Source organism: Coregonus clupeaformis, chromosome 18 (assembly GCF_020615455.1).
Source record: "Coregonus clupeaformis isolate EN_2021a chromosome 18, ASM2061545v1, whole genome shotgun sequence".
In the NCBI taxonomy this organism is placed as follows: Eukaryota; Metazoa; Chordata; class Actinopteri; order Salmoniformes; family Salmonidae; genus Coregonus; species Coregonus clupeaformis.
The window spans coordinates 39,862,730-39,883,805 of record NC_059209.1 but is presented as its reverse complement, the minus strand read 5'-3'; the positions used below and the strand labels follow the sequence as shown (position 1 = coordinate 39,883,805).

Below are 21,076 nucleotides of genomic sequence, written 5' to 3'. Positions count from 1 at the left end.
GAGACTGATGGAGAACTACACAGAGTGGTGGTGGAGACTGATGGAGAACTACACAGGGTGGAGACTGATGGAGAACTACACAATGGTGGTAGAGACTGATGGAGATCTTCACAGGGTGGAGAACTACACAGGGTGGGGGCTGATGGAGAAAACCTGTATGAAGATATGAAGACGTCAGAGGTAGGGAACAAAGAGCCAGGATGTAATGAGTCCCAGGTGGGGAATAGAAACCTGACAGGAAAATATTATCTTACCGACGTAGCGAGTCAGGAACATGAGAGATGCTGAAAGGACTGAGAATCTACAAAACGGCAGAATAAATAAAACCCAAGCCTCTGAGGATACAGAGACCATACCTTATCTGACCATTGGCGCTGACTCGGCCAAATGTAACCCAGACCACCACAAAGGTCAAAGGTCACAGAAGGCCATGGTGAGGGTCTCCACATGGCTCCCCACCTCGGTTCAGTGGCAGGCCCACAACATCACACAGTGGGGGCTCAGTCTCTTCCCTGACCCTAACCTTGACCCTGTCCAAGAGGTCAAAGATGAAAGAGCGAACCAATCAGAGGATGAAAATGAAACAGGGAATCTCTCACCTGACCGTGACCCTGTCCAAGAGGTTGAAGGTTAAACAGAAAACCAATCAGACGACCCCGACCCTGACCAAGAGATCGGAGTCGAAGCAGACAACCAATCACCTGATCCTGACTGAGAGGTCGAAGGTGAAATGGATACTATTTCAGCTGATGTTTCTCTGGGGGGGCGACACGCCTGTCAGTGTTCTAGAATCTTCATCTTCACACATTGTTCTGGAATCTTCACCCCCAGAAGAGGGAAGGGGTAACACTGTTGAGGAGATCAAGAGTAGACTGGGCTCTGAAACAGCCTCTCCAGATCATAACGTAGTCCAACTGGACAATGCTGAACCCCCAACTGAGCCAATTGTGTCCCTGTCAAACTTGTCAAGCTTGGTCAATGTTACCCAGTCCCTTTCCAGTGAGGTCATTACCCAGACCCCGATCTGTCCTGCTCCAGAAAAGCCTGAAGAATTGGAGAACAAACCTCAAGAAACCCCACTTGAGACAGAGCTCCCAGACAGAGTAGAGGCAAATCCAACCCAAAGGGGGTGCCAAAGAGTCGCAGCAGGGAGAGAAGAGAGTGTAGTGGCTCTCCCCCTAGTGGTGCCTCTCCCCCTAGTGGTGGCTCTCCCCCTAGTGGTGGCTCTCCCCCTAGTGGTGGCTCTCCCCCTAGTGGTGGCTCTCCCCCTAGTGGTGGCTCTCCCCCTAGTGGTGGCTCTCCCCCTAGTGGTGGCTCTCCCCCTAGTGGTGGCTCTCCCCCTAGTGGTGGCTCTCCCCCTAGTGGTGGCTCTCCCCCTAGTGGTGGCTCTCCCCCTAGTGGTGGCTCTCCCAGTGACAACAACCTGCTGCTGGATAATGAATACACCTTTATTGACTTGCTGCAGGAGGTGGTTCAGAACCAGGGACAATGGACCAGAGACAGGTGGAAATAGACACACCTCAGCAAACAGAGGAAGGGACAGGCCGTGGATTTAAGGATTTTATAGCACTATGTTGTATTTTTTATATGATAGGATTGTGATCTTTGATTCACTCTTAATTTTCAGTTAATGTTGACAATGTACACAGGGTATTGTCTGTTATGAAACATAAACCAATAGGAGAAGTAAAAACAGCACTGTACATGTGTTACCCTGACAGAGGGTGACCAACCCCACCATCCTCTAAATAATGATTAACAGCAATGCTATCTCAATGCTATTTCTGAGTGATCATTTCTCTGTGTGATTAAACAAACGACAGGAGTGTTTATCCATTTCAATGTTCCCAGCTGCATGTAGCATTTATTGTTTCATATTTTACATCATGGTAGAGAAGTACACAGACTTCATAATAGGAAATAGTACAAAATGGATCAAACCTTTTCACAATTAATTAAAAACATGATAAAGTAAACAGAGGTTTTTGATAAGTCTGGAGGACATGCATGGTCCCATATAAAGATATCAAATGATATGCTTACAAATAACAAGCGGGGAATATTATCATCAGATACATTTTCTAGTTGTGATACTTAACACAGGTCGGCAATCTAACTGTAGGAAAAAATATCTCGTTTGGCAAGCTTTATTTCAAAACATGCTTTTTGTGTTTGCATGCCCCTTTCTATACTACAGTATTAACTTCAAAAACCACAAACAGATTTTCTATGGATTCTAATTCTATGGTGCTGATGGGATTGTACATGCTCATTGTTTCCATGGTGATCAACTGTACCCTTCTTTAGTCCTCCAGATATGTAAACTGCCCTTCTGGGGGCCTGGCTAGAATCGGACATAATCTATCTACACTTACAGTAATTCAATGGAAAATGTTGTAATACTATACATCTCAAACACAGCCAGAAATACACCTTAAAGAACTTCAGTCCTGATATCAAAGTATCAATGTTGCTCAGGCCAGAATGTCAAAGCTTGACTTTATCCTCCATCTTAACTAACTTTCCCAACAACCTAATCGTATTCATGCAGTCAGGAAATGCATGTTCCTTTAGAACTACCTGTTACATTTTTATAACAAACGAACGGTAATGGCACATATCAAAATATATTTTCAGTGTTTTCCATATTGAATGTATTATGGCGTACTGTTATGGAGAGGCTGTTTCAGTATGCTAGCTTCACAAATTATTTCCCATCTAAATGGACAAAGTATATTGTATCGTTTACAATGACAATGATCCTTAAACTCTGCAAACTTACTTAACAAAGTTGACAATGTGTTTATAACACCTCTCTCTCTGACTGTATGGAGACTGCCTCATACTGTGCTGTGAATACTGTAGTCTGTTTTATTGTATAGTTTAAGTTTCGGTATAAAGGGTCATGCTATAACGCTCTTAACAACCACAGAGCTTAGTGCAAAACTATTTCAAGTCCTTCTTTTTTTTATTTCTGTAATAACGGCCCACATTCTTTTCTTTTTTTTAACCAAACAATGAAGATTAAAAGTCTGAGTATTTATAATGATAAAACCACACATATTAGTCCAATAGTATAAAAAAGGAAATACATCTTAAATAATGATTAAATATCTAAAGCACAGACAATACTACGTTTACTGTACAAGTGATTCCTGTATAAGTGAAAGGACATTTTGGAATCCAGCTTGCAACACTATACTCCAAGCCCATGTACTGGCCATAATAACAGACTTCAAGTGATAGTTAACTCCAACTCATCTTTACATTAGATTACTTTTGACATCTGAAAACATATAACTTTAATTTTGTAGTGAACTATCACTTTAACTGTGCCTGTCTCTTATTGTGCAAAACAAGTACTCATAACAAGTATTAACATAGGTGTTCCACTGTAAACCGCTTTGAAACTCAGGATCATTTTACTGTAATGTACTGTAACTGATTAAATACTGTCAGAAATCTGGAATGATTGAACATTGACTTAAGTAGAACACTGACAGGTATAAAATAAATATCCAGATATGATATGGCACAAATAGAGCGACATAGGGGCATGGCAGAATTTATATCGGTTCTTCAATCCATTTGACGATTCTATACTTTTTATATAAGAAACGGCATGATATACAACAAAATGGGGAAACATCCAGAAGTAGCAGTAAAAGATGCGTTGTTTTCTACATTTTTGCTAGGGAAAATAATAAAATCAAAAACGAAAGTCAATGTAATTTAACAAGTGCTCATGTACTTTCATGATTGATGTGTAAGGATACTGCCATAACATCTTGACAAGGAATAACCATTTCTGTCCCAAACTCCGTACATGACTTGCTATTGTAACTGATAACCACACAGTCCACACACACACACACCAGGTGTGCTTGGTCTAGCTCGCCAGCATACCATATGGGCAGAGTTTGCTCTTGTGACACCCTTCCATTGGTCCTAAAGTGCGAGCTCCACCCACCAAGCGTGCCGACGAGCTCAAAATAAAGCGTGTCACAGGACCACTGACATCATCCTCTCTTCTGGTTGGTTACTTGTCCAGAAGGGGTCTTGCTTCCAGTCTGTCTCTCTCTCCCTCCAGTGACTGGTGCATTGTTTCTGTTTTATCTTTTGCAAAGAGTGTGGTGTCTGTCTGATGCTTTCTAAGGGGTGAAGTAGTTAGTTAATGATGAGGCACTCTTCATGCATCCTTCCATAGCAGCTCAGTGAAACGTGTCTCTCTGTAAGTCTGAGAAGGTAGGGGTAGTAAGGTAAGGTTGAATGGTGGGCGAGGGCTTGGGGGTGGGGGGGGTCTCTGTATCGTGCCTGGGGGGGTTGGCGACCAGAGTGCGGTGAGGCGAGGGGGTTTCAGAGGTGGGTCTCGTCCCTGGTCTCAGTGCCAAAGTCCTGCCTCATCCGGCCACCGCCGCTGCTCTGCCCTTGAGCCGGATCCTCTGGCACGTTAGGGCCCGCCAGCGGGTCGGACCGGATGATGTACCTGGAGAGAGACGAGGGCAAAACCAACTCTATTGGGTCACATCCAGATCTTTCTAGAACACACTACTAGAGAACTATACTGTCCAAAATAGACTGCTGTGCCCAATCAGCAGCCATATTGTATATCATACCCAGGCTAGTGTACAGTCGACACAGCTTGGTACATTACAGATACTGAAAAGAGATAAAGAGGCCTCTGATCCCACCTCTCCTGCCGGTACTTACACAATGTCATTGAGCTCCAGCATGGTGTCTGGAGGGGGGTTGATGAGAACGTAGGACAGAGTGTTCTGGTGGTCGTTCATCTCATCTGGAACAGAACAGGGACAGGTCTTCACAGCTGGTCTGGCTGTACTAGTCAACATCAGCCCACTAATGCTCTGTTTAGCAACTGAAAGTATAGGATTCCCTGACTCCCTGATCTTTAGTAAGGGTGTAGACTGTTATAACAATTAATATGCATATAAAGGAAGTTTATATATCTTGTATGTTATAAGTCGTGTTCATTTTCTCAATGTCTATTTAAATATAATCAATATTGTGTAACTGTGTACCCCTTGATTTGGCATCCCCTGATGTCCTGTGCTTGTCTTAATGTAGGATCAAGTTGCCCCTAGTGACTGATCTAAGGTCAGTTTTCCCCTTATCCCAGACCTTTGTATAGGGGACCATGTCTATCCACAGTGAGTGTCTGTGAGTGAGAAGTGCTGTGTGTGTTTTACCTGTTTGTGTGTAAGAGTGAGAAGCTGTGTACCTGGGACAGAATGGGACTCAAGCTTGGGGGTTGGGGGGTAAAGTGCTTCTGCTTCTCCAAACCCACCTGTGTTTGCCCCTTATAATGCCAGGCGGGGTGGGCAGGAGAGAGAGAAGGTCTAACCGTTACTGACAGGGCATGGCTGGTACAGGGTAGGCCCATGCTGCCACAAGGCAAGCGCATCCCTCCATACACGGTATAGGAAAGACATGCAGACAGCATGGGTCCGACTGCATCCATTCACTTTCTGCACAATCTGCCTGATCACTCACGGCAACACGTCACCATGGCTGCCATGCCAATGACACTCAGCCCCCCCCCCCCCTCCCCCCATATAGAAATGTTGACAGACCCACAAACACAAATAGGACATGCTCTGGCATCCGGCGGGACAGGCTCAACCAATCGAAGTGAGGCTCAGCCAATCGATGTGAGGCTCAACCAATCGAAGAGTGAAGCAAAATACATTGGGAGTGTGGGATTAGAAGGGGTCAAAATATAGCATCAATCTAGGATCATCTTGTAATGTCATTCAGAGGGACTAAACTGTGATGGATGTTACAAATGATTTGGTATTTAGGCTAATCAAACGCTAAATGGGTTTCTCTGTTAACAACCAAGGCTATATTTCTACACGATTCCCAGTGTGCTTTGGTGTGTTGATAGCTAGGAACTGTTGAATTCTGAACAAGACTTTCAAGTCTTACAAGTAATGGTTTCTGCTCCGCTCTGTCTTGTGCCATCCCACCACCCTGTAATGTATCTAACCACACTCTCCTGCCCTGCAGTAACTTGGTACTCTGTCTGGCCATCTCTCACCTTCCATCGCCATTCAACAAGGCTTAGTTAACACAGGTAAAACTGATGTAGCCTATAACAATATTTGACTACAGTTGTGTACATCAGTTGTTCAACCTAAGTGTGAACTAGGCCTCTCCCACTTCAGTCCACACAATGCAGAGGACAGAGAGAAAGAAAGACTGTGTGTCTGCCACTGCCATCATCATCATCATCATCATCACACAGAGTCATGCAATAGTGATGTTTGATTATGATTCTCCATCTAACCTGTTCTGGTCTCCTCTCCTAACGGATGTTCTGACATGCCCTGCAACTCTACGATGGGCAACACTGTTAACTCAAAGGGTACTGTAGTCTTGTTCAATAAAACAACATTCTTACTCTGTTACTGACATGCTACTGTAGTCACTGGCGTACCAGACACCCCCACAGCCCACGCAAGGCAGGGGGGCCCAAGAGCTCTGGGGGCCCATGCACCTGTCATTGAGGTCTCTCTCTCTCTCTTTATATATTTATATATATATTTAGTTGTTGTTGACATTAACCCTCCAAAACGTCATTCATAAACCTTTTTAATTTCCATATGTACAAGGAAGCTAAGTGTTTGTTTCTTGGACTTCAGGAATGTGACTGATCAAAGTGCCTCAGGCCTTGAAAAATAAATGATTGAACTGATTGAAAGTAAGGGGATTTCAGTGAACAAATATCGTGGTCAAGGCTACGACGGCACCAGTGCAATGAATGAAGCTTACTCAGGTGTTCAAAAGTGCATATCAGACCGAGAGCCTAATGCTTCTTAGGTAGTTCTTTATGAGTTTAGGTTTTTAAAAAAGCAACACTTACAGGGATGGTTAAAAACAGCTTGATTGTCGTAGCAACATCAGGGAAACTGGGCAGAAGGGAGTGGTGCTTCAAATACAACAGTTCTTCAACATCTTTAATTGAGCCTCTCATTCTCCTTAATTGCCGGCCTCGACACATTACGGAAAGAGATTAACTGTATAGGAAGCTCTGGGACATGTTGTCTGGATACTGGACAGACAATAACTTGACAGATGCAAACAGATTATCATATTTAGCAGACAACAGTTCTTGAGGGCTCAAACAAAAAAAGCTGTTTGTGATATTGTTCATACCGGTGATCCAGCGTTTAAGTTGTGTGGTTACAATATCAACAGTCCCTTATCTCTGGTATATCTTGGCATGCATCACTCAATACTAAGTTTAAATTGTGGAGGCAGGCCGGATGGACATCATGAAAATGAAAATGATCGGAGAGGTTGAGAGTAGAAGAAGTTCAGGAGAAAAAACAAACAAAATAGAATTATTGTAAAATTGACTGTGTCCATCAAATTTAGATAGTAAGTATAAGCTGGAAGTAGAGGCCTAAGCATTGTTGTTCACTAATTTACCCCAAGTAGGGAAAGGATGGCGGGGTTGAAAAGTAATAAAGGGGAGTATATATATAAAAAACATGGGGGATTGGAAGTGATGCATACAAAAAAAAAAAGTTTAAATTGTGTGCAGCACAATGGACATATAATACACAATGTCTCAGGAAAGACTGGCTGGGTTGGCAATACTCAGTATAGAAAACAGTCTGGCCCGCAACCTGGACCTACAGGCCGTGGTGAAAACATTTGCACACAAAAAAGGACTTCAGGAGACCAGGGGAGTCTCTCAAATTGGTTTGAATTTAATTCACCTTGAATATTGCAGCCCATTTGTGTAGGCTATTAGCCAGAAAAAAAGTTCAACCATTAATAGTGGCTAAATGTATCTTCCAGCCGATTACTTTTTCCCTCATTGTTAGAATATTTGATGTGTCATTTTTATAAAAAGTTTATAGTAAATAGCAGCTAAATACTGTATATAGCTATAGGTATTAGGCTACAATGCATAATGAAACAATCTCTAGTGAGTTAGTGTTTTGATGGTGGACTGACTGTATTATTTGGCATTAATAGACTTTCTATCCAAGCTGGGAGAGAGCGTGAGGACGGCTCATATCATGCAGGCTCAGGTAGGCTATACAGGACAGTTGTATATTCAAAAATAATCTATTGGTAGCTGATTAGTATGCTGTTGCATCAAACATTTATTTTACAATCTGCAATGTTTGAATTTCCAACTTTAATTACTGAACAAGTAATTACATTATTGCCGCCAGCCAGCAGTCTAAATGAACGCCCTGCGACACCATGTATAGCTTCGTGAAATGTTAGGCTTAGAAGGTGAATGCACCAATTTGTAAGTCGCTCTGGATAAGAGCGTCTGCTAAATGACGTAAATGTAAAATGTAAATGCTTAGCATGAGAAAATTACGACCAAATAGGCCTACCAATAAACAGTTATCCATTAGCTAAAGCAAAGCTATAGGCTACATACCCTGGCACCACAGAAAGCCTATCATCGATTCGGTAGGCATCCGCATAGACGTGTCACAATTTCAACACCATGGACAGTGATCGGTAGTCTATTTTATTTTAGGGGGGCAACTCCGACCTTCCGGGGGTCCAGAGAAACTGTGTTACGCCAGTGACTGTAGTACTGTCATTCAATAACACAGCATTCCACAGCATTCTTACCCACATAGATGTGAAAAACACATCCTAAACTACTACTGGTTCAATCCTCAACCTGCCTCCCCTTTTAGAGGGATGGTGGTAGGCCTATATTCACAACTTATCTTTCTTACAAAATAGAATTATTAGAGATATTAGAAGAAAACATTCCCCTAACACGTTCTTACCTGAGCATAGTTTGCAGAATAGCACTACACTCCAACATATAGGATGTAATTAAAATGCTTTCAGAAACTTGACACGTTTAAGAGACGGGAGTGATGACTACATTAAATGTGTTGCACACTGTATGTGACCACTACTGTATGTGGGATTACCTTGTAAATATCCTAGGTTTACTCGGTTCATGACATCACTGGCGGTAAGATTAGCAACATCCTCTACAAGCCAGACGGGAAAGACAAAGAGGAGAGGAGAAACAAAAGATAAGGCAAGAAGTAAATATGCAAATTGCAGTTTTCAAATGAGGAAGTAAAAACGAACTAATATGCAAATAAAGAAAAAATAATCTTCCCATGTTAAAACGGTAGGCTTTTAAGTATTTATTTCTGAATAACTGTATAATTATTTGATTATTTATTATGTAAATATCTATTTCTGGCTCGAGCATCCAATTTCAAAGTAACGGTAATCATTTGTTAAGTTTTAAATTTTTCCATTTTATTTTATGCCTTTCTGGCTGCATTACGTATTAAGCATTTTCATCATCATGTTTTGGCATGAGGAATTATATGGAAAATTATATAGAGAAATTATTTTTTATTTCGCAAAAGAGGGTGAAGGAAGCTGAGGAGAGAGGAAAATAATTGAGAGGGGAGGAGATGCAGGCAAAATGCAGTCCGAGATCAAATGCTTCATATGCCTCAGTCGTCCTTTCATCCATAGGCTACAAGTAACATGAAGGGTTATGCACATTCATAGAGAGGGTAAGCACATCCATAACAGGTTATGCAGGTTCATTGTCATACTGTCATGTAAAGTACTTTGAATAATGGGGAATGAGCGTGGGATACTCCTCAATGTTAATGTAAGGCTTTGTGGGATGTTTATTTACATTTTAGTCATTTATATGGTCATAGATGTTATGAGGCATTATGACACTTCTGTACACCCCTTGAAATGGTGTTCAATGAAGTTAGGTGAATGGATGGGAAGATTGCATGGTGAACACAACAGTCAGAAGCAATGCAAAACCAACACAACTCAATAACATTACTACGATAGTATTTTCATCTGCTTAGATTAGTAATTAGTAATTGACAAACAATCATATCTAACATACAGCAAAATATACCCCAAACATCTCCAACAATAATGTCTGTCCTAAATTCTCCAACTAATCCCTCATCATTCTCATTCCATACTGCACCAATAGCCAAACTATGACAGATGACATACTGTATACTGTACTGCCTCTCAGTTACTAAATATGACACAGCACCCTGTACTGCCCCACAGTTACTAAATATGACACAGCACCCTGTACTGCCCCACAGTTACTAAATATGACACAGCACCCTGTACTGCCCCACAGTTACTAAATATGACACAGCACCCTGTACTGCCCCACAGTTACTAAATATGACACAGCACCCTGTACTGCCCCACAGTTACTAAATATGACACAGCACCCTGTACTGCCCCACAGTTACTAAATATGACACAGCACCCTGTACTGCCCCACAGTTACTAAATATGACACAGCACCCTGTACTGCCCCACAGTTACTAAATATAACACAGCACCCTGTACTGCCCCACAGTTACTAAATATAACACAGCACCCTGTACTGCCCCACAGTTACTAAATGACACAGCAGCCTGTACTGCCCCACAGTTACTAAATATAACACAGCACCCTGTACTGCCTCTCAGTTACTAAATATGACACAGCACCCTGTACTGCCTCTCAGTTACTAAATATGACACAGCACCCTGTACTGCCTCTCAGTTACTAAATATGACACAGCACCCTGTACTGCCCCTCAGTACTACCAGGGTGCCCTGTTACATTCTGCTCACCGTATCCGACAGTGGGCAGTCCCAGGTGCTTCATGCGGTTCTTAACCAGCTCAGACAGCTCCTGTCTCTCTGAGCGCCGGTACAGGTTGAGGCGCTGCTGTGAGATCCGCTCGGCGCGGCTCTGAGGTTTGGTGTTTTTACGGCTGAGACGACGCGCCCACTGGAGGCTCTTCTTCCTCAGTAACGGGTGTTCTGATTCGCTGGTGGTGGACATCCGGTGGGTTCCGGTCTTCTCCTTCCATGACTTGCATCTGTTGTCCCTCTGATCGTCACCGCCCGTGTCCTCTACATTGATGGAGACTTGAGACTAGGGGAGAGTGAAGGGTTAATACCAACTGTGATGAGACGGACGGTGAAGGGTTAATACCAACTGTGATGAGACTAGAGGGAGGGTGAAGGGTTAATACCACATCAACTGTGATGAGACTAGGGGAGGGTGAAGGGTTAATACCATATCAACTGTGATGAGACTAGGGGAGGGTTAATACCAACTGTGATGAGACTAGGGGAGGGTGAAGGGTTAATACCACATCAACTGTGATGAGACTAGGGGGGGGTGAAGGGTTAATACCACATCAACTGTGATGAGACTAGGGGGGGTGAAGGGTTAATACCACATCAACTGTAATGAGACTAGGGGGGGGGGTGAAGGGTTAATACCAACTGTGATGAGACTAGAGGGAGGGTGAAGGGTTAATACCACATCAACTGTGATGAGACTAGGGGAGGGTGAAGGGTTAATACCACATCAACTGTGATGAGACTAGGGGAGGGTGAAGGGTTAATACCACATCAACTGTGATGAGACTAGGGGAGGGTGAAGGGTTAATACCAACTGTGATGAGACTAGGGGAGGGTGAAGGGTTAATACCAACTGTGATGAGACTAGGGGGAGGGTGAAGGGTTAATACCACATCAACTGTGATGAGACTATGGGGAGGGTGAAGGGTTAATACCAACTGTGATGAGACTAGGGGAGGGTGAAGGGTTAATACTAACTGTAAGTCGCTCTGGATAAGAGCGTCTGCTAAATGACGTAAATGTAAATGTAAATGTAGATACCAACTGTGATGAGACTGGGGGGAGGGTGAAGGGTTAAAACCAACTGTGATGAGACTAGGGGAGGGTGAAGGGTTAATACCACATCAACTGTGATGAGACTAGGGGAGGGTGAAGGGTTAATACCACATCAACTGTGATGAGACTAGGGGAGGGTGAAGGGTTAATACCACATCAACTGTGATGAGACTAGGGGGAGGGTGAAGGGTTAATACCACATCAACTGTGATGAGACTAGGGGAGGGTGAAGGGTTAATACCACATCAACTGTGATGAGACTAGGGGAGGGTGAAGGGTTAATACCACATCAACTGTGATGAGACTAGGGGGGGTGAAGGGTTAATACCACATCAACTGTGATGAGACTAGGGGGGGTGAAGGGTTAATACCACATCAACTGTGATGAGACTAGAGGGAGGGTGAAGGGTTAATACCAACTGTGATGAGACTAGAGGGAGGGTGAAGGGTTAATACCACATCAACTGTGATGAGACTAGAGGGAGGGTGAAGGGTTAATACCAACTGTGATGAGACTAGGGGGAGGGTGAAGGGTTAATACTAACTGTAAGTCGCTCTGGATAAGAGCGTCTGCTAAATGACGTAAATGTAAATGTAAATGTAGATACCAACTGTGATGAGACTGGGGGGAGGGTGAAGGGTTAATACCAACTGTGATGAGACTAGGGGAGGGTGAAGGGTTAATACCACATCAACTGTGATGAGACTAGGGGAGGGTGAAGGGTTAATACCAACTGTGATGAGACTAAAGGGAGGGTGAAGGGTTAATACCACATCAACTATGATGAGACTAAAGGGAGGGTGAAGGGTTAATACCACATCAATTATGATGAGACTAAAGGGAGGGTGAAGGGTTAATACCACATCAACTGTGATGAGACTAGGGGAGGGTGAAGGGTTAATACCAACTGTGATGAGACTAGGGGGAGGGTGAATGGTTAATACCACATCAACTATGATGAGACTAAAGGGAGGGTGAAGGGTTAATACCACATCACCTATAATGAGACAAAAGGGGGGTGAAGGGTTAATACCACATCAACTATGATGAGACTAAAGGGAGGGTGAAGGGTTAATACCACATCAACTGTGATGAGACTAGGGGAGGGTGAAGGGTTAATACCACATCAACTGTGATGAGACTAGGGGAGGGTGAAGGGTTAATACCACATCAACTGTGATGAGACTAGGGGGGGGTGAAGGGTTAATACCACATCAACTGTGATGAGACTAGGGGAGGGTGAAGGGTTAATACCACATCAACTGTGATGAGACTAGAGGGAGGGTGAAGGGTTAATACCAACTGTGATGAGACTAGAGGGAGGGTGAAGGGTTAATACCACATCAACTGTGATGAGACTAGGGGGAGGGTGAAGGGTTAATACTAACTGTAAGTCGCTCTGGATAAGAGCGTCTGCTAAATGACGTAAATGTAAATGTAAATGTAGATACCAACTGTGATGAGACTGGGGGGAGGGTGAAGGGTTAAAACCAACTGTGATGAGACTAGGGGAGGGTGAAGGGGTTAATACCACATCAACTGTGATGAGACTAGGGGAGGGTGAAGGGTTAATACCACATCAACTGTGATGAGACTAAAGGGAGGGTGAAGGGGTTAATACCACATCAACTATGATGAGACTAGGGGAGGGTGAAGGGTTAATACCACATCAACTGTGATGAGACTAGGGGAGGGTGAAGGGTTAATACCACATCAACTATAATGAGACTAAGGGGGGTGAAGGGGTTAATACCACATCAACTGTGATGAGACTAAAGGGGAGGGTGAAGGGTTAATACCACATCAACTGTGATGAGACTAGAGGGAGGGTGAAGGGTTAATACCACAACTGTGATGAGACTAGAGGGAGGGTGAAGGGTTAATACCACATCAACTGTGATGAGACTAGGGGGAGGGTGAATGGTTAATACCAACTGTGATGAGACTAGGGGAGGGTGAAGGGTTAATACCACATCAACTGTGATGAGACTAGGGGAGGGTGAAGGGTTAATACCAACTGTGATGAGACTAGGGGGAGGGTGAAGGGTTAATACCACATCAACTATGATGAGACTCTCTAAAGGGAGGGTGAAGGGTATTAATACCACCAACTGTGATGAGACTAAAGGGAGGGTGAAGGGTTAATACCAACTGTGATGAGACTAGGGGAGGGTGAAGGGTTAATACCAACTGTGATGAGACTAGGGGAGGGTGAAGGGTTAATACCACCACTGTGATGAGACTAGGGGGGTGAAGGGTTAATACCACATCAACTGTGATGAGACTAGGGGAGGGTGAAGGGTTAATACCACATCAACTGTGATGAGACTAGGGGAGGGTGAAGGGTTAATACCACATCAACTGTAATGAGACTAGGGGGGGTGAAGGGTTAATACCACATCAACTGTGATGAGACTAGAGGGAGGGTGAAGGGTTAATACCAACTGTGATGAGACTAGAGGGAGGGTGAAGGGTTAATACCACATCAACTGTGATGAGACTAGGGGAGGGTGAAGGGTTAATACCACATCAACTGTGATGAGACTAGGGGAGGGTGAAGGGTTAATACCAACTGTGATGAGACTAGGGGAGGGTGAAGGGTTAATACCAACTGTGATGAGACTAGGGGGAGGGTGAATGGTTAATACCACATCAACTATGATGAGACTAAAGGGAGGGTGAAGGGTTAATACCACATCAACTATGATGAGACTAAAGGGAGGGTGAAGGGTTAATACCACATCAACTGTGATGAGACTAGAGGGAGGGTGAAGGGTTAATACCACATCAACTGTAATGAGACTAGGGGGGGTGAAGGGTTAATACCACATCAACTGTGATGAGACTAGGGGAGGGTGAAGGGTTAATACCACATCAACTGTATGAGACTAGGGGGGTGAAGGGTTAATACCACATCAACTGTGATGAGACTAGAGGGAGGGTGAAGGGTTAATACCACATCAACTGTGTGGACAGTATGCGGATCCAATAGGAAGTTTTGTTGTCACTTTCCATCAGCGATAGAAGTTCTGTAAACTGTAATCATTTATAATCCATTATGAATCAGCGCTTGGGTGACAACGTTACCAACGTGTTTGATGTCGAACAAAACAGAATAGCTACATGTATGCTATTATTTTTTGTTGCACTGCACATTTCAGCAGATAATGACAGTTATGTGACAAGAACGCCATCTTACCTGTGGGTACCCATCCTTTAATTAGGAATGAGAGGAGGACACATTGACAGACCAAACAAAGAAAAACACACCATGGATGAAAAAAAAAAAATAATGCACAGAGTAGCATTGACAATAGTAAATATAATTTACTTGACCATGAATGTTTGCATGCGTGAATTGCAGCAACAAATAGCTCAATGACGCATATTGAAGCATCATTACAATGAATAGCAGCACAACCATAGCTCAAATATATAGACCATCATCTATGGATGACTCAGAGGCGGGCTTTGTTCAAATACTTTTTTTAGAATGCATCCTTTTTTTCCCACCAATGAGCAAATCACTGATCACTATGCAATTTACAAGCGAAAGCAAGGTCACTATCCCTACTGCTTTCACTTACCTCAACAAGGAAGGAAAAACAATAAGGGATACTTGGGGATTTTGGCAATGAGGCCCTTTATCTACTTCCCAGGAGTCAGATGAACTTGTGGATACCATTTTTATGTCTCTGTGTCAAGTAAGAATAAATCCTGAAGTATCGCTCTAAGGCAAAAAGAGGAAGGAAGAAGGGAGAGAAGGAAGGATACATCTTTAAAGTATTTGAACAGGGTCTGTGTCCATTCTGTCTTACCTCAGAGGAGGAGAACATGTGAGACTCTGTACGGTAGATGCCTATGGGAATCTCAGCGCTGGAGGAACACAGCTTCTGGAACAACCTGCCATACGTCCTGATCCACAGGTCCTCCTCTGTCACCTTCATCTGGGGAGGAGCAGGGAGGTAGACACATTCAGTACATACAGACACACAGACACAGACACACACACACACACACACACACACACACACACACACACACACACACACACACACACACACACACACACACACACACACACACACATACACACACAGGCAGTACACACATCCTAACATACTATATCCATACTTACTGCACACAGGTAACCCGACCCAGGCGTTGTGTCCAGGCCTAGTAGAAGTCTTGCTATGGGAATCATATAGTCCTTCACAAATGACTGTAAAAACAAGAGAATGTATTAACAAACAGGAGGAACCATAGACTAGAAATACACTCAAATCTAGTCCCAGAGAAAACATTATAGAGTAGTAGTAAAAAACTACTGAATGATCACATAGCTCTTAAACATACGGTAGTTCTCTCTCGCTCTCTCTCCCTCTCTCGCTCTCTCTGAATAGAGTATTGCCTCGAGACACTGATCTAAGATCAGTTTTGAGGTTCTCCACCTAATAGTTCAGATTTAGAGAAGGTAAGCTGATCATAGATCGGTGCCTAAGGGAGAGACTAAGCTGACAATAGATGTGTACCTAAGGGAGAGACTAAGCTGATCATAGATGTGTGTCTAAGGGAGAGACTAAGCTGATCAAACAGTCCATGTACACTCTGCTGGCTGAGACAAGGTGATACACCCACCTGGTAGAGCAGCGTATCCAGCATACTAATACTGAACACTCTGCCTGCAGCGAACGGCAGGCGGAACATGAAGGCCAGGTTGGAACCCTTATCACGCTCTATCTGTAAGGGGGGAGAGGGAGGAGAGAGCAGAGAGAGAGGGGGGAGAGGGAGGGGAAGGAGAGAGAGAGGGGAGATGGCGGACAGAGAGAGAGGGGAGAGGGAGGACAGAGAGAGAGGGAGGAGAGAGCAGAGAGAGAGAGGGGAGAGCATATAGAGAGAGGGGAGAGAGAGGGGGAGGAAAGAGAGAGGGGAGAGTAGATAGAGAGAGGGGAGAGGGAGGGGGAGGAGAGAGAGAGGGGAGAGGGAGGACAGAGAGAGAGGGAGGAGAGAGCAGAGAGAGAGGGAGGAGAGAGCAGAGAGAGAGAGGGGAGAGCATATAGAGAGAGGGGAGAGAGAGGGGGAGGAGAGAGAGAGGGGAGAGTAGATAGAGAGAGGGGAGAGGGAGGGGAGGAGATAGAGAGGGGAGAGGGACAGAGAGAGAGGGAGGAGAGAGCAGATAGAGAGAGGGGAGAGGGAGGGAGGGAGGGAGAGGGAGAGGGAGAGGGAGAGAGAGAGAGAGAGAGAGAGAGAGAGAGAGAGAGAGAGAGAGAGAGAGAGAGAGAGAGAGAGAGAGAGCAGAGAGAGAGAAGAGAGAGAGAGGGAGGAGAGAGGGACAGAGAGAGAGGGAGGAGAGAGCAAATAGAGAGACGGGAGAGGGAGGGGAGGAGAGAGAGGGGGAGAGGGAGGGGGAGGAGAGAGAGACAGAGGAGAGAGAGAGAGAGAGAGAGAGAGAGAGAGAGAGAGAGAGAGAGAGAGAGAGAGAGAGGGGGGAGAGTGGAGAGAGAGAATGAGAGAAAGAATGAGAGAAAGAGGGAAGGGAGAGAGAGAGAGCACATGAAATGTAACCAGCTGGCTTGTTAACCCAGCCCAGGGCTCTATATCTTCATGTCTGAGTCTGTGTAACAGAGTGCACCTCCCACATGACATCCACACAGACAGAGAGTCAGTAATTAGGGCTGAAGCCTTAGATCTAAAGATGGAGGAGTTACATGTCCTCACGCTGAACTCACCTTCTCTAGTTTGGAGAGAGCCAGAGAGTAGCAGTCCTTAGCTCTGAACTGCATAAATCTCATGTTGGAGGGGTGGGTCAGCTCAGTGATGATACTAAGACTGGGGAACAGCCTGGAGGGAGAGATGGGTAGAGAGAGAGGGAGAGGGTGGAGGGAGAGAGGAGAGAGTGAGCGTAGAAAGGAAGGAAGGAAGGAAGGAAGGAAGGAAGGAAGGAAGGAAGGAAGGAAGGAAGGAAGGAAGGAAGGAAGGAAGGAAGGAAGGAAGGAAGGAAGGAAGGAAGGAAGGAAGGAAGGAAGGAAGGAAGGAAGGAAGGAAGGAAGGAAGGAAGGAAGGAAGGAATGGTTTCAGTTTTGGGATGTTGAAGATGATAGATGCTCTGATAGATGCTGTTTAATATAGTTTCACCCAAGGGTTTATTCATTTTACTTTCAGGAAAAAACAACTACATCTAACACTTTCATCTGACTTTCCAGTGTGTATTTTATTGTTTTATGTCGCTTCCTTGCTTGAAAAATGAATTTCCCTCTTGAATTTTAAAGACTGAGTATTCATAATGACTTACTATACTGCAAGTAGTCCACACTGTGCCTCAATAGGTTACTCGAAATGGAGACAAACAATCTGTGTACAGTGTATTTACTGTATATCATTAAACATAGGAGCAGGCATCTCACAGCATACCTGAACATGGTCTGTACGTTGACTATGGTCTTGGCGTCTGCCATATAGTCTTCCTCAGCACTCATGGTGCTCTCCTTGTCCACCACCACCAGGTTATCAGCATAGATGATGCCACACTGCAGAAGATTGTCCAGGCTGCCACAAAGAGAACCCATCACAACACAACACATCGGGATAAGCTGCCGCAAAGAGAACCCAGCACAATATATCATATTATGACATTCATGATTTTGACATTTACCTGGCCTATTATATGTAATTAATGACACTTGTTAATTCCAAATCCCCTGGATAGTAATGAAATTATACGTCATGTGACATGATATATAGCTTATTGTTTCCTGTCATTTATGTGTAAATGAAGGAGTACCGCATAATGTCCTTGGGATGTCATTGGAATCGACCAGGGTCAATGTAATTCTGTGAAGTGGGACGTTCCAGTAAAGAAAGAGTAATGAACACATACTTATCTATAGTTCCAGCCATGAAGTAGACCATTGGGAAACAGCAGATGGCTTCAAGGAAGTGGTTGTCAGGCCTGCAGGAAACACACCACTACATCAATAGGGACATAGACAACTGCAACCTCACATAAAGTACAGCACATAGTTAGCTAGCTGAATAAAGTGGGTTGAGTCTATTCCTTTAAACATTGGACCGCTGTGGTGCACAACAATTCTGATTTCTAAAGGTGGAAGTTGGGAGAGTTTTTGTTCGGGTGGTTCAGTGAAACAATTATAGTTTCTGAGGTGGAAGTTTTGGTGAGGGAGGCCCTGCTCTCTCCTCTCCCAGATGTTTAGTTCATTTCATTCCGATCTCCTCTGCATTATTGTAGCCATTTGCTACAGCCTGTCAACTATGCCTCTGCCTATCCCTGTTCTCTCCTCTCTGCACAGGCTACACAAACGCCTCACACCGCGTGGCTGCTGCCTCTCTAACCTGGTGGTCCCTGCACGCACCCCACACCTGGAGTTCCAGGTCTCAGGCAGCCTCTGGAACTGCCGTTCTGCTGCCAACAAAGCTGACTTCATCCCCGCCTATGCTAACCTCCAGTCCCTCGACTTCCTGGCGCTGACGGAAACATGGATTACCACTGAAAACACTGCTACTCCTACTGCTCTCTCCTCGTCTGACCATGTGTTCTCGCATACCCCGAGAGCATCTGGTCAGAGGGGTGGTGGCACAGGAATCCTCATCTCTCCCAAGTGGACATTCTCAATTTTTCCCCTAACCCACCTGTCTATCTCCTCATTTGAATTCCATGCTGTCACAGTCACTAGCCCATTTAAGCTTAATATCCTTGTCATCTATCGCCCTCCAGGTTCCCTTGGAGAGTTCATCAATGAGCTTGACGCCTTGATAAGTTCCTTTCCTGAGGATGGCTCACCCCTCACAGTTTTGGGGGGATTTCAACCTCCCTATGTCCACATTTGACTCATTTCTCTCTGCCTCCTTCTTTCCACTCCTCTCGTCTTTTGACCTCACCCTCTCACCGTCCCCCCTACTCACAAGGCAGGCAATACGCTTGACCTCATCTTTACTAGATGCTGCTCTTCTACTAATCTCACTGCAACTCCCCTCCATGTCTCCGACCACTACTTTGTATCCTTTTCTCTCTCGCTCTCCTCCAACACTACTCACTCTGCCCCTACACAGATGGTAATGCGCCGCCGCATCCTTCGCTCTCTCTCTCCCACTACTCTCTCCTCTTCCATCCTATCATCTCTTCCCTCTGCTCAATCCTTCTCCCTCCAATCTCCTGATTCTGCCTCCTCAACCCTCCTCTCCTCCCTTTCTGCATCCTTTGACTCTCTGTGTCCCCTATCCTCCCGGCCGGCTCGGTCCTCCCCTCCAGCTCCGTGGCTTGATGACTCATTGCGAGCTCACAGAACAGAGCTCCGGGCAGCGGAGCGGAAATGGAAGAAAACTAAACTCCCTGCCGACCTGGCATCTTTTCACTCCCTCCTCTCTACATTTTCTTCATCTGTTTCTGCTGCTAAGGCCACTTTCTACCACTCTAAATTCCAAGCATCTGCCTCTAACCCTAGGAAGCTCTTTGCCACATTTTCCTCCCTCCTGAATCCCCCCCCCCCCTCCTCTCTCTCTGTGGATGACTTCGTCAACCACTTTGAAAAGAAGGTTGACGACATCCGATCCTCGTTTGTTAAGTCTAATGACACTGCTGGTCCTACTCACACTGCCCTACCCTATGCTTTGACTTCTTTCTCCCCTCTCTCTCCAGATAAAATCCTGCGACTTGTGACTGCAGGCCGCCCAACAACCTGCCCGCTTGACCCCATCCCCTCCTCTCTTCTCCAGACCATCTCCGGTGACCTTCTCCCCTACCTCACCTCGCTGATCAACTCATCCTTGACCGCTGGCCATGTCCCTTCCGTCTTCAAGAGAGCGAGAGTTGCTCCCCTTCTCAAAAAACCAACACTCGATCCCACTGATGTCAACAACTACAGACCAGTATCCCTTCTTTCTTTTCTTTCCAAAACTATTGAGCGTGCCGTCTTTAGCCAACTCTCTTGCTATCTCTCTCAGAATGACCTTCTTGATCCAAACCAGTCAGGTTTCAGGACTGGTCATTCAACTGAGACTGCTCTTCTCTGTGTCACGGAGGCTCTCCGCACTGCTAAAGCTAACTCTCTCTCCTCTGCTCTTGTCCTTCTAGACCTGTCTGCTGCCTTTGATACTGTGAACCATCAGATCCTCCTCTCCACCCTCTCCGAGCTGGGCATCTCCGGCGCGGCTCACTCCTGGATTGCGTCCTACCTGACCGGTCGCTCCTACCAAGTGGCGTGGCGAGAAGCTGTCTCCGCACCACGTGCTCTCACCACTGGTGTCCCCCAGGGCTCAGTTCTAGGCCCTCTCCTTTTCTCCCTATACACCAAGTCGCTTGGCTCTGTCATATCCTCACATGGCCTCTCCTATCATT

The 21,076-nt window shown here is 45.0% G+C and overlaps 1 protein-coding gene across 5 annotated transcripts in view; it reads right to left on the bottom strand.

The window, feature by feature from the left end:
* Positions 1-1,836: 1,836 nt before the first annotated feature.
* Positions 1,837-21,076, bottom strand: part of LOC121558072 (potassium channel subfamily T member 1-like) — a 159,343-nt gene continuing 140,103 nt past the window's right edge. The window contains exons 23-34 of one of the 5 annotated variants that reach the window (XM_041871552.2): positions 18,602-18,673; positions 18,136-18,270; positions 17,454-17,565; positions 16,363-16,464; positions 15,863-15,946; positions 15,543-15,671; positions 10,647-10,953; positions 8,943-9,005; positions 6,308-6,355; positions 5,240-5,317; positions 4,711-4,795; positions 1,837-4,486 (exon numbers count right to left, since the gene is read on the bottom strand). In XM_041871552.2, the coding sequence (XP_041727486.2) occupies positions 4,357-4,486; positions 4,711-4,795; positions 5,240-5,317; positions 6,308-6,355; positions 8,943-9,005; positions 10,647-10,953; positions 15,543-15,671; positions 15,863-15,946; positions 16,363-16,464; positions 17,454-17,565; positions 18,136-18,270; positions 18,602-18,673 (1,345 nt within the window). In that variant the 3' untranslated portion in view covers positions 1,837-4,356. The remainder of the gene's footprint in view (positions 4,487-4,710; positions 4,796-5,239; positions 5,318-6,307; positions 6,356-8,942; positions 9,006-10,646; positions 10,954-15,542; positions 15,672-15,862; positions 15,947-16,362; positions 16,465-17,453; positions 17,566-18,135; positions 18,271-18,601; positions 18,674-21,076) is intronic. The other 4 variants (XM_041871554.2, XM_041871553.2, XM_041871555.2 and 1 more) reach the window with 4 other exon arrangements.